We start from the raw sequence: 15,717 nt of genomic DNA, 5'->3' as shown, positions 1-15,717 counted from the left end.
GGCCCGCTCCGTGACGGCTGCGGGATTACCGCCGGGATTACCGCCCGGATTACCGGGGTGCCCGGATTACCGGGAGGCGGCCGCTGTCCCCGCCCCGCCCGGCGCCGCGCTCGTCCCCAGCAGCGATGCCGGGAGCGCCGCCCCGCCACCAGCGCCCAGCAGCCCGGGCCGGCCGCTGCCCCCCCCCTCCCGTCCCCACCCGGTCCCGGTCCCGGCCCCGCCGTCCCCTCACCACCAGCCGAGGCCGCTCCGGTGCTCGCGGGGCAGGCCGGGAAGGAGGCGGAACAGGGGAAGCCACCACCTCCCCCCCCCCCCCGCAGGCCCAATGGACCCGCCCGGGCGCCACCACCCCGCGGGCAGGGACTGGGCCCGCCCGGGCGCTACCACTCGCGCGGCGGGGGGAGCCCGGCCCGCACCACCTCCTACCCCCCCCACACCCCCGCCCTTCCCCGGGTTGAGGCACGGAGGCGGTGAAGGTGGACAAATAATTTTTATTTGTGCATGCAAATACATGTCAATACTGCAAACTTCTTCCATCGATTCTCTCAAACACTGAAAACCATGATGCTCTACTCTGTGACCAGCCAAAGCTAAAACCTCTTCACTTCAGTGCTACAGCAAACACGCACAGAGCGCCCCGCCGGGCCCTGCCCTACTTCTAACACAAAGGGAAACAGTACAAGTCGGGAATAAAACCGAAATAAACGGAATAGAATTTACTCCCCCATATAACCCCATTTCATTTTACAGATTTTAAATTATAGTTTTAAATAGAAGCTGAGAATGCGCCATAAAAATGAGCATTAAATCCATCGTAGCGATGGTGCCTGCTTTATACATGATGGGTGTACACCATCTTTTATTTCATTTACATTTCAATCGAACAATAGATTTGCAAAGAAAATGTCTAATACAGACGTAAAAATATTCACACTAGAGCTTCACAATCGGTTGTACAATTGACAAACAGGCCTCTTTTCCCAAACTTTCCAGCTAAGCAAATTTATAAAATGTAATCAATGCAACAAGAAAAAAAATTTCCTTAAAACTTCCAGGGAAAAGAATACGCAGTAAACAGTATAAATGCGGACAGCAGATGCTGCAAGCTAACCACAATACTTCTGAGTGGCTGTACAGTGGGTATGTGCAGTACAAATAAAAGCCACGTGTGTTGTATCACAACTACCGTATAATGTACTTGTTTGCCCAGCTAAGAAAATGCATGCATTTCCATGCCTTGGATTAACTGAGATCTACTCTGGATAAATTGATGGGCTATGTGCAAATGACCCTGGCTTTTGGCAGTAGTGAATGCAGGCTCTGTTTTATTTCAGCTTTTACAGCAACCTAATGACTGATTAAAAGCTTCCACAAACCTACTCCTCAAATAACGGGGTGTAGCGCTACGGTTCGATACAGGGAATTTGGAATATTCACATTTGTTTTTATCCCATCACTGCCACTTCTTTTCCCTCGTTGTGCTCCCTTGCAAGCAAAGAGATATAGTGACGACTACTGCCAATTTTAGCTGTTCATTTATACTGGAAAATTGGGTCATTTAAAAAGCACATTTGTGTTCTGCTTGCAGAAGAGGTCCCTCAATTAGAGGGAATTTCCTAACAAAAGGGATTAAGCTACAACATAAAGAATGGACTTTTACATACTATAAGTCAATCATTTCTCATTTTGTTACACTCTCAAATTCAGCATCTTCCTTTAATAAGTCTAATAATAATGAAAAATCTGTTCACAAATATGATCAAGGAGCTGCTGGCATACAGTGTTTATGTACAGCAACAGGCACAACTTGACAACTTGTGCTTTAAGAAAGCAAACAAAAAACATGTTTGGAACTATTCTGAGTTTAGATAGTTATTTTTAAGTGTTCTTTCCTCAGCTGTTTATGACCACTGTGTATTATTTTGTACCTCATCCAGCCTAGTACACTATTATACAAGAACAGCATTCAGCTCTTGAGTACAGGATAAATTAAAATCTCAATCATGTTATCAAAGCACTAAAACCTCCCAAATTAGACTTATACAATGAGCAATGAAGAGCTTATTTAACATAATCAGCTGTATACAATCTTTCTTTTTTGAAATCAAGTGTCAAACTTTAGCGTCCCTGTACTAGACTACCAAGAACCAACGCCAGTTTGCTTTGCAAAGAGTCTAACCTTTCCTTTGAAGGGTCTAGTATACATTCTACAATGCAAAATCTGCATAAACACTAAGATTCATTTCTTGTCACCTGTTTACAGGAACAAAGTATCAGTAGCAGGGCGATCACTCTGCTATAATTATATGTTAAGAATGTACAGATAACTACTTTTCATACAAGCATTCTCCCAGCACAAGCATTAGTCTCTATTAAGACCTATGTGGGAAATGAGGCAAAACAAGGAATGAATCCAGGTAGTGAGGCAACACAATTAACTTAGATACTAATAACTCCTGTATCTCTTGCATGTGAAATCCCTGCTGTACCCCTAGCAGGGGTGGGGAAAAACAAACAAAAACAAAAATAATAAAAAAATGCTTGTCCAAGCAAAGCAAAAGAGCCAATCTCTTTTCCCCAATCCGCTATGGGCCTTTTTTCTTTTTTTATTTTTTTTTTTATTTTATTTTTTTTTCTGACAGCAAAGGCCAAAACCTAAATGGGAATCACTGCTATTAATGCACGAAGATTAGTCACTATATCTCAGTGTCAGAAAATAAGCCCTTCCGTAGCCCAAAGGCACCTGATTTGCAACTAGACAAATGAATACATACTTGTTTATATAGGGTCAAGGGATGAAACTCCACCAAAGAAGAAAGCCAGAACTAGGTTCCCACCTGTAGCTTCTACTTGTCAGGGCACTGGAGGGCATAGTTTCATGGCAAAAATCACATAGTCAGTGTTAAAACTGCAAGACAAAAGCTGACATGCTATTTAAACCCCCAAGTAATGTTTTGCCTTTCATTCTCTATATTAAAAATTTGAGAAAATAACTAGCCTCAGTTAAGAACCAACTTTCCGTATGAAGTGTATGGTCATCCTAGAGAAATACTATTATCATGGGACCTCCTGCTGCAGACAAGAGTATATAGATACATTTGTTCTTAAATATGCCAATATGGTTGGCAGGAATATGTTAGGCTTATGTAACTTCACTGGACAAACAGGCAAATGTGTGTAAGCAGCTTATCCCAATCCCCCTCCAGCAGAGCACAACCAAGTTTTTAAAATTGCAATTTTAAAATTAAAAAGTTAAGGTAAATACACAATCAATTTATGTAGTATATATTCACCCTCAGATCATGCTGAAGATGTTCTGTGGAGTTCTGGTGCACAGAGGGCTCTTTCCCTGAGGGCAAATAAGGACTTCTCAAACCTTTATATTTTCTCTATTTTTGTAACAAAATAGCAATTTAAAATTTAAAAATCTTTTAAAAAAATTACATCACCTTCAACATGGAAGATCTCACTGTTTAAATATCCATGAAAGAGACATACTTGTTTGCATATCTGTTTTGGAATTACATTGTACAGCAAATAATAGTATCTCAGAAGCATTTCAAAAGTAATATAAATTCATATTTACAGAATGGTCTTGGTATAAAATATACAACAATCATATTTATGTCTAACATTCTAAGTTAAATTTAACATCAATAGGAAATAAGTTAAGGTGACAAAGGTGGTCTGGTTCTTGTATCCATTCACTTTGAGTTGCAAGTGAAACAAAGCATCAATCTAACCCTAGCTATGAGGTGGCACTGGCTATAGGAAGGTACAGCAACAGCCAGAGGACACTAGAAGACTACTTGACTGTTTTTCTACATACATTCCTTAACATTTGAGTATTAAATAGATGTGTAAGATCTTCCATACTGACACCAGAATATCAAAACTAACCCTTGGATTTTCAGGTATATTTACAACATAATTATTTCATGGACAGGTTCGTTAGGAGAGATATCAAACACCAATATTTACTTAGTCTAATCAGTAACCCTCAGGGAAATGCCAACCCCCACCCCCCAGAAACGTGCACAAAACAGTTATCAAAATCTTACCCGACCACATAGCTGTGATTTTGTAAAATAACAACTCAGACGACCAGTAACATGATCCTCTTTAAGCATTTTGCTAGCAGGAAAAGCCCTTACATGCAGTACACCTGGTGAAAGATCAGCTTGGCTTAAAATATTCCAGTACAATTTTCAGAGTAAACAACTTCACAGAAGTTAATAAAACATAAAAAAAAAAAAGTAAAACTTGTCACAAAGAAAAGTAAGAGGACAAACAAGATAGTAATTATCAGGAGGGAGAGTCCTGCTTTCTTTTCCAAAAAAAGTCAATTTTTAAGCTTCTTAAAAAAAATATGCCCAGGGCTCTAGTTTGTGTGTGTTTATGAAAAACTCTTTTCAGTTGACATGTCTAACATGATTCTCAGTCACATCTTAACAGGGCATAAATTCATACACTGTTCCGTACTCTGAAGGTCAGATAATGCTATATTATTGTATTTTCAAGGTCTTTGAAAATAAGTTGCCACTGAACAAGCAAAAATTAAACCTGAATACAAAATAATGATTAACAACATTAAACAAAAGGTAATAACTGCCTTAAATTCCCAATATTTAGTTTAAATTAAAAACAAAACAGTACAAAAACAGCAATACCATCTTGTTAGTCAGTGCAAACACTACATACAGGGTTTTCAAAGGAAAGCCAAGAGCACCTGATACTTTTTGCCAAGTCATCTGGATTCTATAATCTGCAAGTTGAGAACTATTAATAAAAAAAAATGCTGTTACATTAGTGCATAACCTCTCAAAATAGTTGAAAATTGTTTCATGTATAACTTGGGGAGATCAATACCTAGTACATTAGCTGGAGGACTTAGGCACTTGGTTTACTTCTGGTGACTTTACTTGGACAAGTAGCCTGTGTATGTGTATCTACAGTACTAAAGCAGAAATTAGGTGGGGGGATGGAAACAAAAAGCTGCAGCAAAGCACTGCACCACAGACCTGCAAATAACGCAGCAGTGCAAAGCTAATGGTGTGTTAACCCTGTAAAAAGTCTCAAGTCCAAATCCCCACCTCTCAGTCTTCAAACAGGAAACAATACTCCATGCAAAGTTCCACAACTAAGGAAAAAGCAGCTGCAACAAGACACAAGTTCTTCTCTCATGAAACAAAATAGAGACAAATAAGTTAGTCTTCCTTTCACTAGATGTATCATTGTAGGATCCTGCTAGTTTAAATAACTGAGTTGTTAGTTTTCTACAGAAGCCATTTTAAACAAGAATGGCTCAGATACCGCACCGGATTGCTACAAACTCATAAAAAGCTGCTTTAAGCTTAAGTAAAACAATGTCCAAATTCCATTCATTTGTGGAAAGTGAACGCCTTACCCTAGTAAAGTAAGTTTTTTTTCTTCAGAATGCTAATGCGAGAGGGGCTTGAAGTATCAAAGAGTCCACAGGAAATGCATGACCCCAATATTATTTTTTTTAAAAAAAATATACATTATATAATATATATTATATATATAAAAAGCTAGTGTAAATGCTTCCATGGTGTGGTCACAAGCTGGAAAGATGAATGCCTTTCAGCTGTTAACCATCCTGCCATTTGCAACAGGCTTTAAAAAGTCATTTTTATCCTCAGACATAATGTGAGCAGTTTTCAAAATGAGGCTGCCAACACTGACTGATGTGCTGATGGGCAGGCAGCTTGCATTGCTAACAGATGTTGTGATCGGCTGACTGAAGCAAGAAGTTACGGGCAGGATTGTTTTCTGCTCCTCCCTGAGGAGAAAAATAAGTTACAAATATTAAACAAGTACATGCACAAGTATCCGGAACTGAATTTCTGTGCATTAAATAAATACTGACAAACTCAATTTTAGCAACAGGAATAAAACATCTTACTAGGGAAGGGTATGCTCAAGATGTTAAATGCAGTCTGCCTCATTTTCAAGGGCTGCAATTATACATTAAAAACTAAAGAACATGTAAACCTAAAATAGTGTACTTTAAAAACTACCTCTCTATGGAGATTTGTGCAAACAGTCTGAAACTTAACCTTTTGAAATTTTTCAAAATTTCTGGCAACTATAAAAATACTTCTGCATTTTTTGCTTACTGAACATGTGAAAGGTATTTTTAACAGCTGTGACACGTTTCAGCATATATGATAACAACAATGCATACAAACAATGGTACCATCCTGTGACTTTCACATTTGTGACCTAACTTGATTTCTTAACAGGTTCTTCTCACTTCACCATGTATACACAATGCAGATGTCTACCCCAAGTCTGAGAAGGTATGTAGTTCATCCTTAAACAACCATACTTCATCTACTTTGATGCTGCTGTTTGTCTAATACTGGCAGACACTGCTGTTTTGTCTAACACTCACAGAATCACAAGGTCTTCACCTAAACTTTGTCTCTTCTGTTCCATAGATTCTTTCTGGTGCTGCTTTAGTGGATGCCCGTTCTCTACAGTTGTTCCATTGAGCAGCTGATCATCTTGAGAACTAATACCTAGCTGTATATCCAGAATCTCCTACAGGAGAAAAGGAGAAATGTCCATCAACACTGTTGCTAACAACTTCAAATTCTCCTATTATGTTCCACTACATTAAGCTGCTGGAAACTGGAGTGTCTTCATGTGACTTTTGATTCTTATTTCAGACTATTGGTACGTCTATCACATTTTAATATAGAAGTGCTCATGTTTCATTTTTGCCTATCACTTCATCAGATATCTTTAACATAGCTTTTTTATCCTGTTTGTTTTTTATAGAAGTAATGTGATATAAACTGTGAATTCCTAAGAGGACTGGAATTCAAACAGAACTTTTTAAAGAAGCTCCCTAGCTGCAGGTATGACCTCCTCATCAGGCATTTCAGGAGTGCTTTGACCATCTCCATCATTTTCCAGCTATAAAGCTGACATAAGAGGCAGATTACAGAAGAGATCATCAGATCATATCTAGATTACATGCTGATCACCTGTTTGAAATTACAGCTAATCCCAGCAGTCTAGGCACCACATTCTGTTTATTAGAATTCATAAGGGATACAGAATTGTTTGTCCTTACACAATTATTTGTATAAGAAGGAAGGAAAATAGCTTCCAAATTCTTCAGTCCTTTTCAAACAAACAGTATCAAAAAGGAAAAAAAAAAAAACTAAAGATGAAAAAAATAAAATGTGATCTTAAAAAATTAAAGATCACATTTAAATGTGATCTTCAATGTAAAACGTTCTTAAATTACAGCTTCAATGCTGGAAAGGAAGTGGAAAGGAACAGATTCCCCGCATGACTAATGCTATCAAAAGGTAAAGAGTAAAAAGCTGAAAGCTACCACAGAAAACAGTGAGCTGGCTTTTAAATTGGGTATTATTAACAGCCACGTATCTGAATGAGAAGTATGAGATCCCTAGTGTTAAAGTAAGACAAATGCTTGATATCAGTACAAAGAGTAAGACAAAAGGCTTTGCTATCAACATATTCTACTAGTGTACGAAAAATTGTTAATTTTTTTTGAATAATTAATGAAAGAACCCAGCGACCTTTTTAGACACAGATTGTTAACTTACTTCTATTTGTTCACCCTGCCCATCGGGTTCATCCGTATCTAGGGCTGACAGCTCCAATTCAATGTCTCGATCTGGCTTTGCATCTGCACAGTCTTCAGTATAATCAGTCTAGAAAAGAATAAAATACTTTCTGTAAACATCAAGTTGGCTTTTCACTTGCTTCACACAACACTCAAATACTAAAGTGAAAACAGAAGGTGCATGTCTAGGACACAACATTTCTATGATACAGAAGAGCTAGTTAAACACAAAACTTCAGGTATAGGCAAGACAGAACACACAGCATAATCTGTTCACAAAGCAGTGATATAGACAATGAATACCGAGTTGAAATTTCTGTAGCCCACTGACAGAAGTTTTAGATTTTTAACATGCACAAGTAGAGCAAAGAGAAAGGATCACATGAAAATCAGTGGACACATTCTTCCCATTTTGTAAGTGGATGACTGGAGCAACAGCACAGCAGGTGTACCTACTTGATCTTGGGAAATAACTGGGTGTAATAACAATAGCAACTTAACTTGCATAGAATGAATTATAAATGTTTGGGAGCATTAGATTTGAGAGGGTGTTCATGTGTGCGTATGTACATATATACACAAAAAAAAACCCAAAGATTTGTTTAATCCCAATTACCCCTTGCTTTACCTCACCATTCCTCAAATCAATTTCCTTGCTTAAAAGATTTAAGGTAAGGCGACTGCCTTCATCTAGAGAATTCCACTTCTGCTGCATGGCTAGTGCATTCGCCTCTCTCTGAAGTAATAACGAGTTACTTTTGGCCTACGAAAAGAAACATACCCGTTACCTACAAGTACACTTAGAACACGTTGTCAAACAGCAATATAAAATCAGCTTACAAAAAGAACAGCTCTCACTCCAGATGGATAATTATGTGTTCCTTTGATGTCCAACATCTATTTTGCTCTGCATCTGCTGACATTTACCAAGTCCACTACTTTATCCCAAAAATGGTCTTATTGATGTCAACGGAACAGCTCATACTAGCTGTCCTTATGCACCCCACGAAGCGTCGTGGTACTCATGTCTAGGAAACTCACCGACCACCTTGCTAATTGCACTGTTTTCTGTAGATTATATCAAGAATAAATTGGTAAAAATAAAATTTTTTTTTAAAGCACATGGTATATCTGATCTTACCTGCTGTAATTCAATACTTAATAAATCTCCAGTGCTGGAATGCTTTCTGTGACCAGACAGATCTGTAACTATGAATCTGTCCCTTTAAGAGAAAGAAGGTAAAACTGGGAATTAAAAGCAAGTTTTCTAAATCAAAGGACACAAAAAAAACAGTCTATCAATATCAGGTTTTTGGACAAACTACATGACTAAGGTAACAAGCTCTTCATCTTCATGGCAAGGGAGGAAAGGGGTATATTAACAGTACCCTAAAGCATCATATGAAGCAAACATCCTTACTGGTAAGAAGCGGCAAGAAAACTTGAAAAAGTCAAGATCAGATTTGGACGTAGATTTTGGATAGCTTGGCAGTACCTGACTAATTCTTTGATTAGGTGTCTCAAGAGTAACATTGCTAGTAATCTGGTATTACCTGCATTTAGTATTACAGACTACACAAGTTTTAACTTAGTTTTTCAAAGGCTTTACAATGGGTAGAAAAAATCTGTTGCTTTAAAAATTAAGAAGGTCTATTAGTAATTATTTTTTTAAATTACATTCAGGGATATTAAACATTAGCCAGCTATAGAAAACACTGTTAACTGCGTATACCAAGGACAAGTCCATACCGTTCTGCGTAACGTGCTGATGAAGTGGAATCTGAGCCATACGAACTCCATCTCGAGTCAACAGCATTGACATAAGGGACGTAATCTATAACAATTTAAAATATGTTTGCATTACCTTATCTTTATATATATACATATATATATATATATCTGTTCTTAAAAAGTAGGACATACAGGTGTTTTAGTTCTTTACATCTTCACTGCTGCAATAAATATAAACAAGAAGAAATGCTCGTGATATATGCTACGTTGTCAATAGGAAGCCTGTACTTGTACCTGATACACTGATGGGCTTAGTTGCACTTCCTTGGGAAGCAGTGGCCTGAATAGGATCTGTTGTGTGATAACCTGTACGGGATGACCTGGAGATTGCACCCCACTTGGAAATGATCGGTCCATCGCTAAATGGGATTATAGGATCTTCTTCTTTTGCCCTTCTCTGAGTTTCAAATAAATGCACTCTCCTTTTAACATCCCCGCTGTCCAAATCCTATATATTTAAGGAACAGAAAGAGATACACAGACTTGTTTGAGGTCATTCATATGACTCGGTTGGCGAATGACTTTCTGACTACTGTTGCTGAATACAGTGATGAAAAACAATTCCACTAGAGAGCCAAGATGGACCACGATGATTTCACTATTGCCTTTTAACAGCAAACTGACCATCAGAAAGCTATTGCCAGCATTAGAAGTGTATTTTTTTTCCAAGCTAGTATTTCCAGGCAGAAAATGTTCCACTATTGTTTTAAGGTCCTTCAGTACCATTCCCTGTACTAGGAAGAAGTATTAAAAAGACTTGAGAAATTATAATATTTGGTTCTATGTCCTACATAGGACATAAAGGTAACCTGCTACACTGTATAACAGAAAGGCTCTAAAAAGGGTAATCTCTTCTCTAAAAAGCATAAGCTCTCAGCCCTCCAAAAGTAAGCTGTGTGCCATGATTCATACTACATTTCTTTTTTTGTTTCCTGAAGTACTTCATTTTTTTCCCCCACTCATGGAAGTCAGATGATAAAAAGTTGATAAAAGAGACAGGATTGAAAAGTCAAAATTTTTATCCCATCACTCTGATAATTAGAGAACACATTAAGAAAAATCAGCGAATCCTATTAATTTACAGACCTTCTACTCAAAACATTTTGAATACATATTTGATTTATAGAGATGTGTTATTAACATGGTTGTTTCAGATGTCTGAGAATTTTATTCCTGGCACTACATCCTGTCACTGACATAAACATGTAGTTTGTTTACAAAACTAGGAAGAGGTACTCCAAACAATTTCAAATGGGCCAAGCTACTTTAAACTAAAATACTAAGAATAGAAGCTATCAATAAAAGAAAAAAAAGGCTTGTTTAATCAAACAGAAGACACTTCAGCATGTAAGTATCATTACACTAATGAGATAACATGCAGAAAACCCCTACCATTAACACGGCATTTGAATTGGCAATCACATCCTTGGGCTCTGAGTCGATAGCATTTATACAAGAGCCAATAGTGCCACAAGACCACGGTGAATAGTGAGAGAGATGGTCTTCCTCAAATTTAGTTCCACTCAAATCACTGACACTCTCTGAGAACTACGGAAAAGGGAATAAATAAGTAATAAATAAGAAAAACAGGGCATTCAGTCTTAAAATAAGAAAAGACATTTACTGCTATTTAATCATATTATATCAAAAGTCAACCAAGGAGGTATATCCATGTTCAAGACTTGACTCAGGGACAGCATAACCCATTCAACAATCAAATTTTAAACCAGTGCAGCTGACAGCTGTCCAAGAAGGGTAGGCTTTCCCAGTACAAGTAACTGTCTGACCTGCCAAGATAAGAGGCTGAAATCAGTGTCGCTATATTGGTAGCGGGTTTCTTCACGTGATTACCTACAGTAAGTTAATTCAGAGGAAGCCATGCATTTTTCTTTACTGTAGAAGCCAGTGGCAGATAGAAGTACGACTCAGAACACTCCAGCCTGGATGAAGACCTAAATCCTGATATACCTTGAATACACCCATGAAGGACTTCAGGTATATCTACCTTACAAGACCTATTCTGAATAATTACAGTACAACGCCTCAAGTGTGAACAGTGAAACCAGTAATCTACAGCAAAGAGTGCTTGGTACAGTGGTTCTCAAAGAATTTCTTGGATGCATTTATGTTACATGTATAGAAAACAGTGAATGATTTTTATTTATTTTTTACCCCCCACACTCAAAGCACACTATTACTATTTGGTAGATTTCCATTCTTGCTTACAGAACTGTATCGCATAGGTACACAATATTCTACCAGTGTCTTTTGTCACTTTTAATGGGTATATATTCTCTGGGATTTGACAAGCATTTTTGCAGGTTGATTCAGTCTACTTGTCATGCCATACTGCCAATTTTGAATATGTTAAGGAAGGTCCTTAGTGGAAAACAACCATTGTTTCCTATGTGTGGAGAACAAAAAAAACACCAAACTCTGTGAAGTTCACAAAGCAAGTTCAATATAGTTATATTTCCTTTAATGAAAGGAAATTGAATTGACTTCTTCACTTTTTGAAGTTTTTCAGCAATCATGTTTAGCATCAGCTTAATAACAAATTGAATGTATTCATTATTAGATACTACTCTCCTCTTGCTAAAAGACGAAATTCATTTTCTGAACAACAGATGGCAGATGGAAAATCTTTACTAGAAATATTAAATGGCATCTTACAGAAACAGGAAAGGAAAATAAAGAAGTTCTTTGGCTTCCCACCTCTGTGCTGAAGTCTACGCTGAAGAGAGGAGAAGGTGGTGTTGGAGAAGGTGTTGCCATATGAAGGGCTGACGACACAAGAGGAGTTTTCTGCGTGTGGTATTGTGCCCATTGCTCTGGCTTCCGTCTTAACTGCTCATCGTAACCAGTCTTCAAGTGACCACAAGGCTCCTAGCAATAATAAAGATAGTTCTGTTCATTCTGCCATACTCTAACCGAAAGGTAAATACTTGCAGTAGACACACTTGGACAATGTATTCCCTTGGGACTGTAACTTTCCAGCAATATCACTAGAAGAATCCTGCAAGGATCTGGAGGAAAACGCAGTCCATGTACAGTAAATCAAATCTTAAAATATGTAATGTATTCAATCAATACGTAATGAATTCTATCAACTTGTACAGGAATTCCAGAGGCAGAATGGCTCTGGTCCTAATCCAGATTACAGTAATCTATTTCACAGGCTCATCTTATTCTGTTTATAAAACAGAACAAAAACTTTGTCCAGGTCTAATTTCTTATCTCTGTAACCTCAACTAAACAGAGGAGGCCTATGCTAATTATTTACCAACTCTTCAGTAACGACCTTTAGAATAAAGCCTTAATCCCTCCCTTTCTGGCTCTCACTTACCCTTGGTAAAGGCACAGTCCTCTGTTCATTTGGGGGTTGACAAGCCACAGAGTAATACCCATCCAAAGAGTTGTATCTCTCACGTAATGATGTCTGATAGACAGATGAGTGCATCACATCCATGGGAGGTAAAGAATTGCTCCTAATCATATCATCTCGTGGATACATCTGTGGGCGCCAGATGCGCCTGCTGTCATAAACTGGAGCATACATTCCAGAAGGGACAGGAGGAACTGGTCCATACGGCTGCGGAGGAGGAGGTTGGTAAGGAGAATTCAGTCGATCTCGAGGGGGAAATGTACTGTAATGATCGGCATATGGCACGGAAGCAGGTGGGAGGGAGGATTCTGGAACATTATTGGACCTCACAAAGCGAGGAACACAGGGAGCCACGCCAGCTGGTACTGTTGGAGGTGGTGGATAATATCCTTGAAAATTGGAAAAAGGTATATTTAATGTGACCACAAATGACCCATAATTTTACACCTTCTAAAACTCCAAATAGCATTAAGTAAAGCATTACACCTTTAGAGAATGAAGCATCACATTTCTACAAACTCACTACTGACCCTATCATCTCTTTAATGGAGTATAATTTCATGTATGACAACCACATTTGCAGATGCAGTGCTGACCCTTTACTAACATGACCCAATCTGGAAAACCGACTTTCTCTGCCATTGCTCCCAGATATTATGGTTTAACTATCTATGTAACTAAAAAGTCTGCATTTTAAACACTTCTTTATATACACAGTTAAAATAGCACCTCTAAAATAAAAGCTATACTGCTAAAAATAAATAATTTCAAAGGTTTCCAAGTAACCATTTCACACTTGGTTTACTCCTTTTCATTGGAGAGAGTTGTCTGAACACCTCTAACATTTGTTCTGATAGCTTGTGAATGACCCGATGCTAGAACAAAATCTTAATAAACATGCATATGGCAACCTAAAAAGATTACTGAAACCTTTCAAAAACATCTGAGCAAATACAAAGAGGTAAGAGCGTCATAATACATGAAAACACTGTTCTTCCCCACGACTCTGAATGACTAAAGCAGGAAAAAATATCACTCCTAATAATACATGTAATCCAGCAGGGTATTTCTCTTGTTTATTAAACACTACTATAAGCAAGCTATGCCTCTGGGTCTGACTCTCAGCTCTAGATATCCTCCATGGATAGGGCACAAGGTGAGTGAGCCTAACTAAACCTGTTTAAATGCTAATAAGGAAAAAGTAGATGAGAGACCTTGAGGTTCAAGTTCTGGATTATCAAGGTACAAGTTGCATAATATACAGCACTCAAGACAAGAATCACCAATACTGGAAGCAGACTACAGGCCCCTCCCATATTCAGCAGGGGAACGGTATTCTACTAAATGAACATTCAGCTGATACGAAATCCACAAAACTGAAAGAAATCCACTAAAATGAAACCAAAGTTATTTCTTAACACACAACATGCAGGCTTACCTACATGAGAATTCAGACCTATCGTCTCAGTGTGCATCTCACTCACCTGTCTGGGGGTACTGTGGAACTTCATATGACAACTGAGTCCTGGGATCTTGGAAATATTGAACGTTATCAGAATGTGGAGGGTAGACAGGTACTCTGGGAACAAACTGGCTGGATTTTGGAGGCACAGAGTTCACTTCTGTTCCAATATTGGGAGGACCAGCTGAGGTAGCTGCTGCCTGGCTTACAGGAGTCTTGGGTGGAGAACCAATTTTACTGAAAAAGGATTACCAAGGAATTGTTAAGCAGACCTTTACTTATTTCAGTTAATCATCTCTCTGTGTACACACTCCTATGGATAGTGAAAAGTTGGGTAAAGTCATTTCCTCTGGAATTTTAATCTAATACCCCAAACTGATGGTATTATCAAATCTCAGACTCTCTCATAAGAGAACTCAAAAGCATATATAGATGGTGCTGGTATATACTCATAAGCTTACGTACTACTTCTAAGCGTATTCTGGTAAAGACAAAGGCTTTGAAAAATTTAGAGGCTCAGTGTTTCATAGAGAAGTACCTAAGCATTTTTAAGGAAAAACCCAAAACCTGGAAGGTTTCCAGGGTTATAAAGGGATTTATTATAAAGGGATTTTTCTTGATTTAAGGAAAAAAAAAAACAAACAAACTACTGCATGAATTCTTCTTGGTTCCAAGAAATATCAAATTTTGAGTACTAGTTTTTTTGTTTTGTTTTTATGTAATAGCCCAATACTAAGTTATATACCAGTTGAGAACAAGAGAATAAAAGATATAGGGAGAAATTTGCAAATTTATATTACATAGAACTATTCAACAGCTAAAACAACTGATGCTGGCTCTGACAGCTTGAATCCAAATTTTGTATGATGTCTGCACTGCAGTACAAGATCTTGCACAACTCTGCTGCCAGTGAGCACCACCAAAAACAGGAAGCCAGGACCAGAATTGTACCTATTATTTCTGATCACAAGCTTTCTTGCCTTGATAACCTAAAGACAGAATATTGTGTTTAGTTATTTTTATGAAAAAAATGTTACCTACTTTTCAGGTAGTGATTCTGTAGGGGATCCCGAAACATTCTGGCCATTGGCTCCAGTCTTCCCTCCCTTCTTGGTGTTCTCCAAAGCTCTCAAGGAGGTGTCTGCACAGCGAGGGATCAACTGGGGAACACCACTTTCTAGATTAGCTATTCCATTACTACTCGGCACCATCTTCCCTGTTGCTTCGGGGCTTCCTATGACAGAAATTACGTTTCCTGTAGTGGTCGAGACAGTGCTATTTACGCCGACTTTATTTAGAAGGGGGAACGTTCTCACTGTTGCACTGATTTTTTTGTTCCTCAGGCGGTATCTACAAACAAACGTACGCAAACACAGAAAAGACAGATGATTAAAGAAATGCTTATTGTGCAGTTTAATTTATTTGTAAAACTGACTAAAGATAGGGATTGAG

The 15,717-nt window shown here is 38.2% G+C and overlaps 1 protein-coding gene across 6 annotated transcripts in view; it reads right to left on the bottom strand.

Annotated features, from left to right (window-relative positions):
• RC3H2 (ring finger and CCCH-type domains 2) overlaps nucleotides 1-15,717 on the bottom strand; it is a 30,583-nt gene that overhangs the window by 463 nt on the left and 14,403 nt on the right. For 3 of the 6 annotated variants that reach the window (XM_080561913.1, XM_080561915.1, XM_080561914.1), the window contains 12 exons: nucleotides 15,307-15,615; nucleotides 14,288-14,502; nucleotides 12,765-13,192; nucleotides 12,134-12,304; nucleotides 10,811-10,966; nucleotides 9,653-9,866; nucleotides 9,377-9,461; nucleotides 8,769-8,850; nucleotides 8,256-8,390; nucleotides 7,608-7,715; nucleotides 6,419-6,567; nucleotides 233-5,803 (listed from right to left, as the gene is read on the bottom strand). In XM_080561913.1, the coding sequence (XP_080418039.1) occupies nucleotides 5,605-5,803; nucleotides 6,419-6,567; nucleotides 7,608-7,715; nucleotides 8,256-8,390; nucleotides 8,769-8,850; nucleotides 9,377-9,461; nucleotides 9,653-9,866; nucleotides 10,811-10,966; nucleotides 12,134-12,304; nucleotides 12,765-13,192; nucleotides 14,288-14,502; nucleotides 15,307-15,615 (2,251 nt within the window). In that variant the 3' untranslated portion in view covers nucleotides 233-5,604. The remainder of the gene's footprint in view (nucleotides 1-232; nucleotides 5,804-6,418; nucleotides 6,568-7,607; nucleotides 7,716-8,255; nucleotides 8,391-8,768; nucleotides 8,851-9,376; nucleotides 9,462-9,652; nucleotides 9,867-10,810; nucleotides 10,967-12,133; nucleotides 12,305-12,764; nucleotides 13,193-14,287; nucleotides 14,503-15,306; nucleotides 15,616-15,717) is intronic. The other 3 variants (XM_080561917.1, XM_080561918.1, XM_080561916.1) reach the window with 2 other exon arrangements.

The sequence above is a fragment of the Anser brachyrhynchus genome, assembly GCF_964034855.1.
Source record: "Anser brachyrhynchus genome assembly, chromosome: 19".
Classification (NCBI taxonomy): domain Eukaryota; kingdom Metazoa; phylum Chordata; class Aves; order Anseriformes; family Anatidae; genus Anser; species Anser brachyrhynchus.
This window is presented reverse-complemented; position numbering and strand designations above follow the sequence as displayed.